Source organism: Brachionichthys hirsutus, chromosome 15 (genome assembly GCF_040956055.1).
Source record: "Brachionichthys hirsutus isolate HB-005 chromosome 15, CSIRO-AGI_Bhir_v1, whole genome shotgun sequence".
NCBI classification, from domain to species: domain Eukaryota; kingdom Metazoa; phylum Chordata; class Actinopteri; order Lophiiformes; family Brachionichthyidae; genus Brachionichthys; species Brachionichthys hirsutus.
The window spans coordinates 2205152-2218204 of record NC_090911.1 but is presented as its reverse complement, the minus strand read 5'-3'; the positions used below and the strand labels follow the sequence as shown (position 1 = coordinate 2218204).

General features: G+C 42.9%; 1 protein-coding gene across 1 annotated transcript; it reads right to left on the bottom strand.

Moving 5' to 3' along the window:
* Positions 1-2852: 2852 nt before the first annotated feature.
* gmppb (GDP-mannose pyrophosphorylase B) lies at positions 2853-11849 on the bottom strand. The gene is made up of 10 exons (XM_068748815.1): positions 11803-11849; positions 10472-10661; positions 9287-9367; positions 8642-8690; positions 8063-8205; positions 6981-7139; positions 6669-6747; positions 4675-4802; positions 4404-4586; positions 2853-3593 (listed from the first exon to the last, which is right to left on the bottom strand). Exons 2-10 carry the CDS (start codon positions 10598-10600, stop codon positions 3462-3464), a joined length of 1083 nt encoding a protein of 360 aa, XP_068604916.1. The 5' UTR covers positions 10601-10661; positions 11803-11849; the 3' UTR covers positions 2853-3461.
* Between the last annotated feature and the right edge of the window lie 1204 nt (positions 11850-13053).

Here is a 13053-nt window from a genome sequence, read left to right as displayed (position 1 = left end):
GAGCTTGCATATTATCTGTGCAGCGCTACCGTCATAGCAATCCTGTTCCATAAATAAGAAATATATTTATTCTGTATCAGGATTTGCTTTTACAATTTAGACATTTCACATTCAATTTTAGAATACAAAATATCGATTAATATTTACATGAATATTGGAGATGTATTTAAATTGCAGCATCTGATTGTAGTATTGATACATTCAGAATGTTCAGATGCACCTTCTGCACAACTTCTAACAATTAAAATAAATGTTTTTCTTGTTATTCTTATTACACTAATGTTCATATTGTTTGCATTGAAACGCAGCAGCGCACGTTGCCTCATGGCCCAGCAGCACTTTGAGCTTGTTGTCTGCTTTAATAAACAACTGAAGTTGTTCAAAAAGTTTGTTTCGTTTTCACTTTGAGTCCAGATGTGGTTTTGTGGCCATATGTAGTCTCCCTCCGTGCCACCGAGGGGCGCTATGCGGTGGTGTAGGTTCGCCCCTCAATGGCCGGCGTATACTTCCTGTAGCTGCGCGCGCATCCACGCCTCTTCCGGGTTACTCATGGGCTATCGTGGTGTGACGGACGCGAATGAATGACCATCTGCGCGCGGGATTTGTTGTCAGAGCAGCTGATCGGTGATAGAGCTGAGGCGCGGGCTGGCCTGCCCGTCTGATCTCCGGTGAAATCGAGCGGCGGATGTGTTGGCTCTGCTGTCCTGTTGGCAGTGGAATTATTATTTCTGGAAGGTAGGATTTTATTTAACAGCTTGGTTTCACGTCAAGCTCGTGGCGGCGATATCATTTAGATGTATTGTTTTCTTATTTTTTTCCAAAGGTTGAAGAGGCGTGTGGGCCGTTCACAGCCACTGCCCTCCCCTGATCGTGGCTGCTGCTTTAGGTGGAAATTCCTCTGTTTCATATTGTTTGTGCTGACTGTTATGGTGCCTTATGTTTAATCAGTGTTAATAATTATTGTTAAGCCGATACCAATTTTGAAGACACAGCTGTATGTCAATCTGTGTGTGAATAAACTGTGTGAACCGGACCCGCTCTCTGCCTGTGTGGAATAAATCGAACCTGTGTCCCTGGAGTAGGGATACGCGCACCAGTATAATTCAGGAGAGATAATTCCTCCTAGATAATTCCCAGGAGTAAAATTCCCTGGGTGGCGTTGTCGCAACCAAAACTCCACCAACCTGTCACATTTTCATTGAGTGAATTTATGAATTCCTACAAAGTAAAAGTCTCTGTGTTCATTTAATTCAAATGAGGGTCCAGATCGACTCCGACGGACTCATCATGTCGTGTGTTCAGGAACCTGTTTGGAGTTAAACCAACAATGAGAAGTTACAATGTAGGCTGTAGAAAAGAGGAGAAGAAACATCTGCTAATGTTGAACATGCAAAGTAAGACTTTAGATTCAAGATTCAAGATTCAGGATTCAAGATACTTTATTTGTCATTACGCAAACATAATAAAATAGTGTGAAGGCCCACGGCTTAAGGCACTCATAGGAACATAAACAAAGACCAAAATCTCTCTTAAAGCAACGATGTATATACACAGAGAGAATGAGCGGGTGGGTGGGGTCTGTGGCGATGCGTCTGGCCCTCCTCTGGACTCTGGAGGTGTAAACTGAGTCCAAGTCAGGGGAGAAAGGATGCAATTATTGAGGCCGAGAAGAAAAAAGTAACTTAAAGTAATAAGTAACCAGTTACTTTTGGCAGGGAGTAATAAGTAAAGTAATGTAATTACTTTTTCCAGCAAGTAGCCAGTAATAAGTAATACATTACTGATCTTGAGTAACTTGCCCAACACTGATTATAACTTTATTCTATCTAAAGACATGAAATTACTGAAGCTGAGGAATGAATCCAATTTATGTAAAGGTTTTTGAGCAAATGAAGGGCCAACATCTTGCAAGAGTTCAACTAATGAATGTTATTTCTTTGGCAAATTGCTAATAAATATTCCTACTTTGTTATAAATTCAATGTACCCAGAGTTTCCTTTAATGACTTTGATTAATTTGTTCAGGAAAACTGACAATATTAGATCAGATATAACTTTATTGTACAAAGTACTGAGACAACTGTGTGCATATTTAACACTGCATAATGAATTATAATTGATTCGATATAATTGTACAGACATACAGAAAGCAACTAGACATTTTTTATTGTAAATAAAACACCAACTAAAGCATAGGCAGTTTTAGACCCTTTTTTGGCGGGTCAAAAACCGACATCCTAATCCCTGCTGCAATCAGTTTTCAGTCTCTTCACTTCCCTCATAAGCATTAAAAGATATTGGTGCAGTGGGAAATGTTATTGATCAAACCTTAACTTATCATTGGGCTTCCCCCTCCAAGTTCTGTCCACGTCATTAAGAGGTCAAAAAAATATCATGTTCTAGTGTGAGCTTGACATTAATCATGCCTTCTCATAGCCAAACGGTATAAAAATCAATCAGATGTTAGTTTGAATTATCTTGTCTTTCGATGAGAGCTTTTATGGTTCCCATCATAGGTGTTTACAAATTAATTTGACATCAATAAATATATTTGTGTTCTACCACTGGCGTCTTTTTCATTGCTGCGCCCCTTTTCTGACTTTTCCCATTTTATCAACTCACTCCAGTCTTTTCCCAAACTCCACGAAACTATTTGACGTAAACAATTTCCCTGCTTCATGACGACACCTACCGTGTTCAGTGGAGGAGAGCTGGTCCGGTTTAGTTTGTAACTGACTCTCAGTTCTGAATTGTGTGTCCAAACTGAGGAGCCCCCCCCCCCCACCCTTTTTTTCTGCACCAGAACAATAGAAATCAAACAGAGTATATATTACAGTAGAATTATCTTTGTGTAATACATAAAACAAATGGCCAGAAAATTATATATTTTTTTTAAAAAAGCATTCATTTATAGAATTGCTTTCATTCAAAAACATGTTCGCTGCTCTACATACAACTCATCACTAATTGCATAATGGCACAGGAATACAGAATTCTGTTCTGAGATCAGTTTCCACAATGTTTCCTGTCGTCCATGGTCATTAACAAAAGCCACATATAGACACTAGATTTGTCAAAGGATACAACAAACACTGTAATTAAAAACAATTTCATGATTCAGGGTTTACAGGGTTAAAGATCACCCTGCTCACACTCACATTTGTAGCGCCACCATCTGCTCGCCTGACCCAGGTACACCAACGCCGTCTACCCGGCATACTTTACACAACTTAAACCTTTCTGATGAGCCAGGCTACGGTTTTCCTTCTGACTGATGGATGGTAACGTGAAGCAGAGCAAAAAATAAGAGAAAGTCCACATTCATCAGAAAAAGACAAATGTGTTTGATGTTTCTCTCCGTTTCCTGTCCCGGGCCCGTCGGTTTGCGCCTCTCTTCCTGCACAGCTGCGGTGTTTGACGGGGCGGTGCACGAAAGGCTCTGTGCTTCGCGTCTGCCTGCTGCTACATGATGATTCGTGGCTCCGGGACGGACTCGTTAATGGATTTGTGGGGCAGGACGTTGGCGCCATTCAGGTAGAGCTCGTCATTCACGATCACATCCTCCCCTAACACCGTCACATTCTCCATACGGACCTAAGGAAACGGACAAGGAGAGACGCTTCAGCTGCGACCTTCGAAAGAAGCTGCAATGTGAATGAGCTCAGATGGAGAAAACGAGCGCGACGCAAGCATGTGGCCGTGACGGAACCTCCTGTCAAAATAGGAACAACACTATTTACGGCAAACTTCAGTCACTTTTTTTAAATTTAATCTCAAGAGCAGCTATCAGAAGATACAGAGCGACATGTCCCTGGAAGCAACTGGAGTTGTGGAAGTAAAACGGAAATCATTGGTTAGATCAAGGCGACACGGTGGCGTAGTGGGCAGCACTGTCGCCTCACAGCCCGGAGGTGGAGTGGATGAGAGGTCACATGAGCATTTAGGGGTTCAGTGCCTGGCTCAAGGGCACCTCGGCAGTGAACTGTTAGCGCTCCAGCTACCAGTCCATGATAGTCTTGACCTTGCTGCCCCTGTGATTCTTATTATCATGGAGTCTATGTTTGATCACTGTTCTTGCGTTCGCTTTCTTTGTATGAGAGGCCCTGATTGATGTCATATCTGCATTTCTTATACGACACAAAAGGTTTATTGTTCTTTAAGTCCAACAGTGCTTGGTTTAATTTCTGCCCTTTGTTCCTGTTCAGACTGAGGCAGTGAGACATAGAGATTTGTGAGTTGTTTTTCCTAAGCCATTAGGCGATGATTCATGTACCGCTCTGAGACTGAGCCCTTAAGCCAAACCGTTTCCGTTTTCATAGTTGTGAATGCAACCTGTTCCACTGCGGTGAATCGGCCACCATTCTCTCCATTCATTCGACCAATGGTCTGTCCTCTTTTACTCACCCACTGCCCGACAGAGGAGCTCCACCCCACGATGCAGCTCTCAAGCCAGGAGTGCGATTGCACCCGCGCTCCCTTCAGCACCGTGCAGCGTTTGATCCTCACCCCATCCTCCACCACCACACCGGCACCGATGCTAACGTTCGGACCAATGGAGCAGTTCTTTCCAATCTGTGCTGTTGGGTCCTGCGGAGAGATGCGAGACAAGGATAAAGAATTGCTTTTGAGTGGGGATTTCCTTTCTCCACATGCAATGCCAGAGAGTCAAACCCACCACCAGGACATTGCCGAGGAAACCGGGGCCTGTGCGTAGCTTCTCAGGGGAATGTTGTCGCACCGACTGAAGGTACATGCACATCCCTGTCAAGAAATCTTTCGGCTGACCGATGTCCATCCAGAAACCTGCAGACAGACAGAGAGAGAACCAGCATGCAGACATATAGAATATGACAGCAGGTAGTTACAACCGGTCAATGACACGAAACCAGTTGAGACTGAAGGAGGAAGTCACATGACAGTCAGATTTACAGCAGGGCGTGGCTGCTGCTCTGTTTGCACAGTCCTTAACTATACGAAGGAGCCATTATTTGGTAAATCAGCATCTTGACCTTAGAATTTTCATGCATATTTTCCAAATCCAAGCTACTGTATATAAACTTGAATGGTAATTGAATTTAAGCATTATCAGGTGGTGTATATTTATACAAAGAAGGAGGAGGCCTAAAGTGATTAACACCCTAATTAATAGGCAGTTTTTTTTTTATCTCAAAAATTATAAAATGCCTTTCAAAGGGATGCAGCACTCAAAGTGGCTGAGGTGTGATCGCTCAAGAATCACACATTTTCTGCAAGTAGTCAAACAGTTGCACGGAATTACATCTCTCAAGACTTGAGACTGAACACGTACACGCCAAAGACGACTTTTCTACTGTACTGAAACCAAAGTTAGAAATGGAGTTCCACAAGGATCAGTATTGGAGCCAGATTTTTTTTCCATTCTTTCTCTAGGTAACATTATCAGAAAACGTAACGTTCATTTTTCACTGCTACCCAGATGACACCCAGCAATATCTATTAAGACATGAAACTTCTTGCTGCTCAACTTAGACAACACAAATTATTGTCCTTGGTCCTACACATCTCAGAAATAAATTATCAAATGACATATTAAATCTGGGTGATATCACTTTAACCTTCAGTAATACTGTAAGAAACCTGGGCGCGATCTTTGATCAGGACATGAAGCAAATCTCAAGGTCAGCCTTTTTACCTCCGCCAAGGAAGTTACGCTTTTGCCGCCGTTTATCTGTCTGTCTGTCAGCAACCTCATTCAAAAAGTTACAGACAGACCTTGATGACATTTTCAGAACAGATGTTTACATTTTGGTGATGATCCAGAAGAGATCCTGGATTCTGCATCACTTTGAAATTTTCTTTAACATTGCAGTAAATGGAGCTTCAAAATTTGTTCCTTCGATTATTGACCGATGTTTATCAAATTTAACAGTCATGTAGGATGGGAATCTCTATCTTACCACCGAATTTCATCCAGATCGGATCCAGCTTGCTTATATTATCAAGATTTTCATTAAAAAATGGGGGTACACTTGTGTTTCAGCCAACTGTGCTTTTAATATTAGAGATAGATAGGCTCTAACGATCAATTCAACAGTAACAAATGCCTCATTGACCGGTACCGACGGCTTGGCCCGGTGGTTTTGGACCCCTGTTCTAACCAATCAGCTTTGAGTTAAGACACTATCATGTTAACAATATGTTTTACACCTAAATGGCAACAAGGTCCAACATTTATGATTCTATTATGTTTGTTTAATCTGTAAAACTGAGCAGCTACCTAAGATAAGAGGCTGCAAAGGTCATTTAGCCTGCTCTTTAGAAATAGGGTCAAAGGTGAGTTCAGTAAACTGTGCTGGACAAATAATATTTTGACCTCAACAGTAAACAACAGTCACCATTTATAACCACCATTTATAACCACCATTTACAACCAATAGGAAGCTTTACAGAATATTCCCAAGAGCTGAGGAAAATAACCGGTCCAAAACAAATAACAAAATACTTGTCATCTAAATATTACTCAATATAATATTTGAGTCACTCTGAGCAGCTCTATATTTGACAGTAAATTTAAACTGCAGGTTCAGAAATGCAGCTTTTGTTTATTTGTAATATTTACTGAAATAAAATAATAATACAAGCTTCTTAAACTGAAGATATGAATAGTTAAAACATAATTCGTACAGTTACCTTGGAGCTCCATGGCATGCAGCTGTCCATCCTCTGCCATTACAGGAAAGATCTCCTTTTCTATGGATGTTGGTCTCAGCTGCGTGCGCGCACACGCACACACACACACACACACACACACACGATATTGTAGGTTCTCAGTCATCCAGGTCGAGTTACACATCAGAATCTAAAAATGTGAACACCATCAACGAGCCTGATGTGGTGCTTGTTGCGTGCGTGTGTGTGTGCGTGCGTGCGTGCGTGCGTGTGTGCGTGTGTGTGTGCGTGCGTGCGTGCGCGCGTGTGTGTGTGTGTGCGTGTGAGGCTCACCTGGATCCTGCTCAGCACGCTGGCATTGAACACATACATGCCAGCATTGATCTTGTTGGAGACAAAGACCTGTGGTTTCTCCACAAAGCGGTGGATCTTTCCTCCGTCCGTCTCACACACCACCACGCCGTATTTCGAGGGCTCCTCCACCCGCGTCACCTTTAGACACAGACGGCCATAAACCAGGATAAGCAACAAAAGCCTTGACCCGCCACCGCTCAGCTTGGGCGGTCGCTCTTCTCCGCCCACCAGCTCCACTACTGGTATATTCTTATTGGTAATGCTGGTCTGCTTCCACGTCTCCTGGTCTACAACCTGCATCCCGATTTATTTGTGCTCCCGTTCATGTTGAGGACAGTCACGTAAAACAGATGTTTAATGTCACAGAATCATTTCACCGCTTTAACAATAATAACTAGAAAACGACAATCAGAGACTGCAGACCCCGCCTCCAATAGACTATTCCATCTTGTGAGACAGTAAACAGGGCTTCCGGATCAGAGGGGCCAAACCTGCTCTAGCTTGCTGCTCCGGAACGTACTACAAGACTCCTTCTGGACTCTTTTTCCCATCATGCCATTTGTGTCCCTCCCTCTTAAAGTGGCAGTTTACAGCACAGGCACAATTCCAGATGTAAAAATAATTCTAGAATCTGGATCCAGATCCGGAGCAACGCCATTCTCGGGGAGGACCGAGCCACGGACAGAACCTTGCTTGTGTAAAAATTTCAAGTTGATTGGGTCACTAGTTTTTGAGTCATGCGCTCGGACAGACAAACAGACAGACAGACAAACATACAATGCATTGCAATACCCTCGCCTCCTCTTCGGCGAGGGTAATAATAAAAGGAACTGCCGGCTAATCAGCAACGACGCAATACAGCATCCCATCAGCACCCACGACTCGAGGAACCCAGAAAGGACCTGAGCCAGACTGGCCCAAACCGGTTCTCAGTACACCAGTACTGTACAATACTGTGTGCTCTGTGGATATTGGGCCCGTGTCAGGTGCGCTGTGTGACCCACAGCGCACCTGAAGACGGGCAGACTCGTCTTCTACCAGCCGTGCGTTCGGTAACTCACCACGATGGTTCCCTCCTTGCCGTGGTCGCGGTGGAACCCCAGCAGGTCTCGAAAGGGAAAATCACAGATGACGTCCGAGTTGAGGACAAAAAATGGCTCGTCGTCGACGTTCAGCAGCTCTCGAGCCAGCGCCAGAGGGCCCGCTGCACGCACACACACGCACACACACACACACACACATTCATTGTTGCTTTATTGTTGGTCCTGCTTATACGTAGAGGTGTTAAAAAAATGTATTAATAACAATTGCATTAATTCCACCGAGTCTTCAATCATGGCTCTTCGGTATGCAATAAACTGGAAAGTGAGCCCTGACACATTTCATTCGTGCACAAACTGCACAACATCAGTGCTGACTTCCCGAGCAACCGAGAAATGGACATAATGGACATCCAAGCAGGACAAACACAGCAGAGTCCCATAGATCCTGACTGAGGGCCTCTTGTTTGTTATTTGTATCGCTCACATATTCTCCGTCTGTGTTGTAGGATTCATGCTAAAGTGCTTTCGTAGATGTAAATGTACTTTGTTGTGGTACCGAAGCAGCTTCCTGTCTATCTGGACTAAAGAGGAACCCACCTGTTCCCAGAGGCTCCGTCTCATGAGACAGAGAGATGCGGATCCCAAGCTGAGCAGAAAACAGACATATTTAGTCAGACACATCATCACGCATGGATCTGCACCGTCCACATGCTGATCTGGATCATCATCAAAAGGTTCTAGATTGTTCTTGGTATCTTTAAACACCAATCATGAAAAGTCAAAGTGAATCACAGTTGATGTGTATTTTTAACAGATTTTTTAAATCCATAAACGGGCTTTCAAAATCCAAATTAAATATTTTTTCCTGACCTCATTCTGGATCAGATCCAGAAGACATTTAGGATAGTTCATATCGGACCCCTTTATGACTGGGATTGTTGGTGAGTGAATTGAACGCATATTTTACAAGATTTTTTTTAAATGCCTTCATTATACGTAAATGGAAAAAGGCAGATCTTTTTTGTATCCAGACGGGTATCTGGATCGCTCTCAAAATTTGATGGGCTCTACATTAGACCAAGACCAGTCTTCAGATTTCTTTTCATCAAGATCCATCCAGCAGTTTTTCTGAAAGGCAACACGTCTATCCATTACATAATTATGAAGAAAAACATCTTAAATCTCCAGAGCAAGAAGCTTCACATAAATCTTATGGTAGACTTTTGTGATGATTGCACATACTCTCTGCTCCTGGACCCGCATCTCTCTCTCCAGCAGCTCTGACATGTAGCTCACTGCCAGAATCACATGGTCCACCCCAGCCTGCGGAGAGACAGCCGCGGTTAATGAAGCACCCCGGGCTGGATTTCTACATGTCCGGCTGGAGCAGCAGGACAGCGGCAGACTTGTGCCTCACTGGACTCTCATGCCTCCATACTGTAAGGGAAAACCAGAATCTGGTGACAAATGTCATACAGGAAAAGGAATAATCCGCCCCGTGTTGTTGCCCTTAAATGATTGGAATCACACAACTGAGGCAGATTATTGTAAAAGCATTGGGAGTATATAATCAATGTAAGACCATGTTCTGAAGATATCTTGGATTCAGAAAGGTCACAAACACCAGTAGTAGTAGCCAAGGAACAATTTCATTCCAAACACCAGAATTCAGTTTTAAAGGCCTTTCCTTTCTGAATCCACATCGCCACCTGCTGGTCGTGATACTCTCGGGAAAGGCTGCATTATATCCTGAACGAAAATATAAATGCAAATAAAAAAAGAGGCGTGACATATCAAGATGCTGATTAGACTCCAGAAATATTGTACAGGTGTGTCTTTGGCTGGTCACAATAAAAATTCACTCTGAAATGCTCAGTTTTGCTTTATTGGGGGTCTTGTGTGGGCGGGGGGGGGGGGTTAGAAACCCCCCCATTAATGCAGATGAAAGTAGCTTCGGCTTTGGACCAATATTATTACAGGAATACACAGTGGGTTAAACCATAATTCGTTCCGTAATACCGTTTGAAAACCGATTTGTTCGAAAACCGAAACTATATTTCCCATAAGAAATAATAGAAACGAGATGAATCCGTTCCGACGCATATATTATATTAATCTGTAATACATGTATCTAAACAACAGATACATAAACGTGTAAATAGTATGAAAAGCAAGCATAATAAAAGTTAATCTAACACACTTCTCTCTCATTTAAATACCGTTTTGGCTGCAGTGTCTGTTCTTACAACACATTTCTTCAGTGACCTTCGTCCAGACATACCAGATCAACGTGTTAGAAATTCATGATCTTCCTGAAACGTGATGAGTCAACATCCATTCTTAAGATTTTATGTTCACTCCTTAGGGACTGTGCCGCCCTAAACCGGCTTAGGACTCCACACAATATGCTTATTTCTGCTACCGTACCTCGACCAGTGCCTCCACCTGGTGCAGCAGGATGGCTTTATTGCAGAATTCCACTAATGGCTTCGGAACGCTCAGTGTGAGCGGTCGCAGGCGGGTCCCATACCCCCCGACCAAGATCAATGCCTTCATGCTTCTGCTGTTAGAAACTGTCCGCAGGGTGACTACAGCTGATCAACGCTGAGACAGCGACCTGGTGAAGAGAGGAGAGTCGCAGTGACTCACTGAACATTCAGTGACTCCAATTCTTCGACTGAAACCACCGGGGCGCGTTCCAAACAGCCTGTCCTCCCGACAGTAATTGATCATTTCCCTAAAACGCTACTGCTAGAGGCTCGTGGACTAATGTTTCATTCCTTAACAGAAAGATTGATATACTGAGAAGTTGCTTTCCAATGAGATATACAAAATAACAATAACTCCGCTCATTGAATGTGTTGCACAAGCATCCAGGCACTTTGCAACAATTATGTCTTTTTTTTCAACTTTGTAACAAACAAAAGAACAAGTTTGCATCTTTATCACCTCCCATTCTTATGTCAAGAGCCTAAAACAAAGACATAAAGAATAATTTTATCAATGTGAAAGTCATGGGCTCATTTAAATGAACCAGGAACTAAACAAGAAAGAAAAGGGTTTGCAGATCAGCCCCGTCGTTGATGGAGAGTGTTTCATACATTATATTTCTCTCCAACTTTTTAGAAGCAGCTCCACCAACATCCAACATCCACACCTCTGCTCCCCAAGACACAAACGCCGTTTAGAGTGGAGGAGCCTCCACAAGTTAGAGAAGATTCAGATCAGCTGATACTATGATCAACCTGGAATATATTGATAGCTTTATCGATTCACATTGATATAGCCAAATTGAGGATTACGGTTGAATTAAATGAGATTTTGAGCCTTAGAATGATGTAGTCTTCCAAAAAAACATGCAATTTAGATCAATCGATCCCTCCAAGTTGTCCGTGGTGTGTGAATGGTTGTCAGTCTCTGCGTGGCCATTCATTCTTTATGTAAAACGAGCTGCGCTGTTCATGTTAGTTATCAGCAAACAGCAACAACGTAAAAGAACCACGAGGATCACATACCAGTGCTATTTCTGACCCCGGCAGCTAACTGTTGCTAACCAGACATGCACACAAACCCGTTTGCAACCGGAAATAAGTGCAGCTCGTCAACCGTGGGCTCAGAAACCACAGCGACTATATGATCTAATTTACTGGTGACTGGAGTTAATGCGCAATAATGAACTACAAGTTGCGTGTCGCTGTCCCGTTTCTCATTTCCGCTCCGGTCCGTGTCGAAGCGAAATGAAGGAAATGAAAACTTACAGGAATCTGTTCATCAAAGCTTCCCTGGAGACACATGAATCACTGACAGTTCGCTAATGACACGTAAGGCTAGTCAGAGCCCAGCGCAATGTTTAGCTTCCGGTTCGGCCGGCTGACGTCAAACCTGAGAAGGTCATAAATGGAATATCCGTTCCGGAGTTTCAAAATAAGAGCTCCTTCCTGAAATTCGGATTCGAACTTTTGATCGCCCGTTTATTTAGTCTGACCATATTTCAGTCTGTTAGTGAGCAGGGTTAGGGTTAGGGTTAAGGTTAGGGTTAGTTGGGGTTACTTCAGACCCGCGACGCATACACGTAAAGAAAACAAAACTCTGTGACGCGGCGCCGATCGATGACATCACATCAACTCTGACCTTAAACTGCTGGACTCTATACAATTTAAATAGCGACCATTAAGTTTTTACACTTCATTTATTCTAAATTATCTAAATTATGTATGTCTGTAAAATGTAAATGCTAAAATGTTAAATAAATAACAATGTTTGTATCGAGGTCAGGGTGGGTAATACAACGACGTCACCAGCCCGCGACCAAACAGCGTTCTCGTTCATGCAAGAATCCATCTCATCGCAACACGAAGACGGAGGTCGTATTTTCAGTCAGGTTTTTAAACTATTTCGGTTAATTTATAGATAAATGTAATCATTACAAGACTTTTTAAAGCGCGCACATCCTTGTACTCGCTGTCCGAGATACTGCGCAATATTTCACCGTAAGTAAAACGACACAGCCGGTAAACCGATTGTAATTTTCTACCGATCAAAAGTTTGGGGTCACCCAGACAGAGGATGGTCAGTTTCGTAGCTTCTCTAATCAGCTAAGCTGTTGTCGGCTGTGCTAACATGATTGCACCGGGTTTTCTACTCATCCATCAGCCTTCTGACGCAATGAGCAAACACGTTGTAGCATCAGAACACTGGAGTGATGGTCGCTGGAAAAGGGGCCTCTATATAGACGTTGCACCAAAAACCCGACGTCTGCAGCTAGAATAGTCGTTCACCACATTAGCAATGTGTAGAGTGTATTTCTGATTAGTTTAAAGTTATAATTGAAAAGAAACTGCTTTTCTTTGAAAAATAAGGACATTTCTAAAGTGACCCCAAACCTTTGAACGGTCATGTACGTATATATATATTTTTGCATTGGTATTCCTGTTCTTTAACTGATATTTGAAGTTTCGAGAGGAATAAAGGGAGGCGATTCTCCTTTTCTATTGATTTTGAATACACAC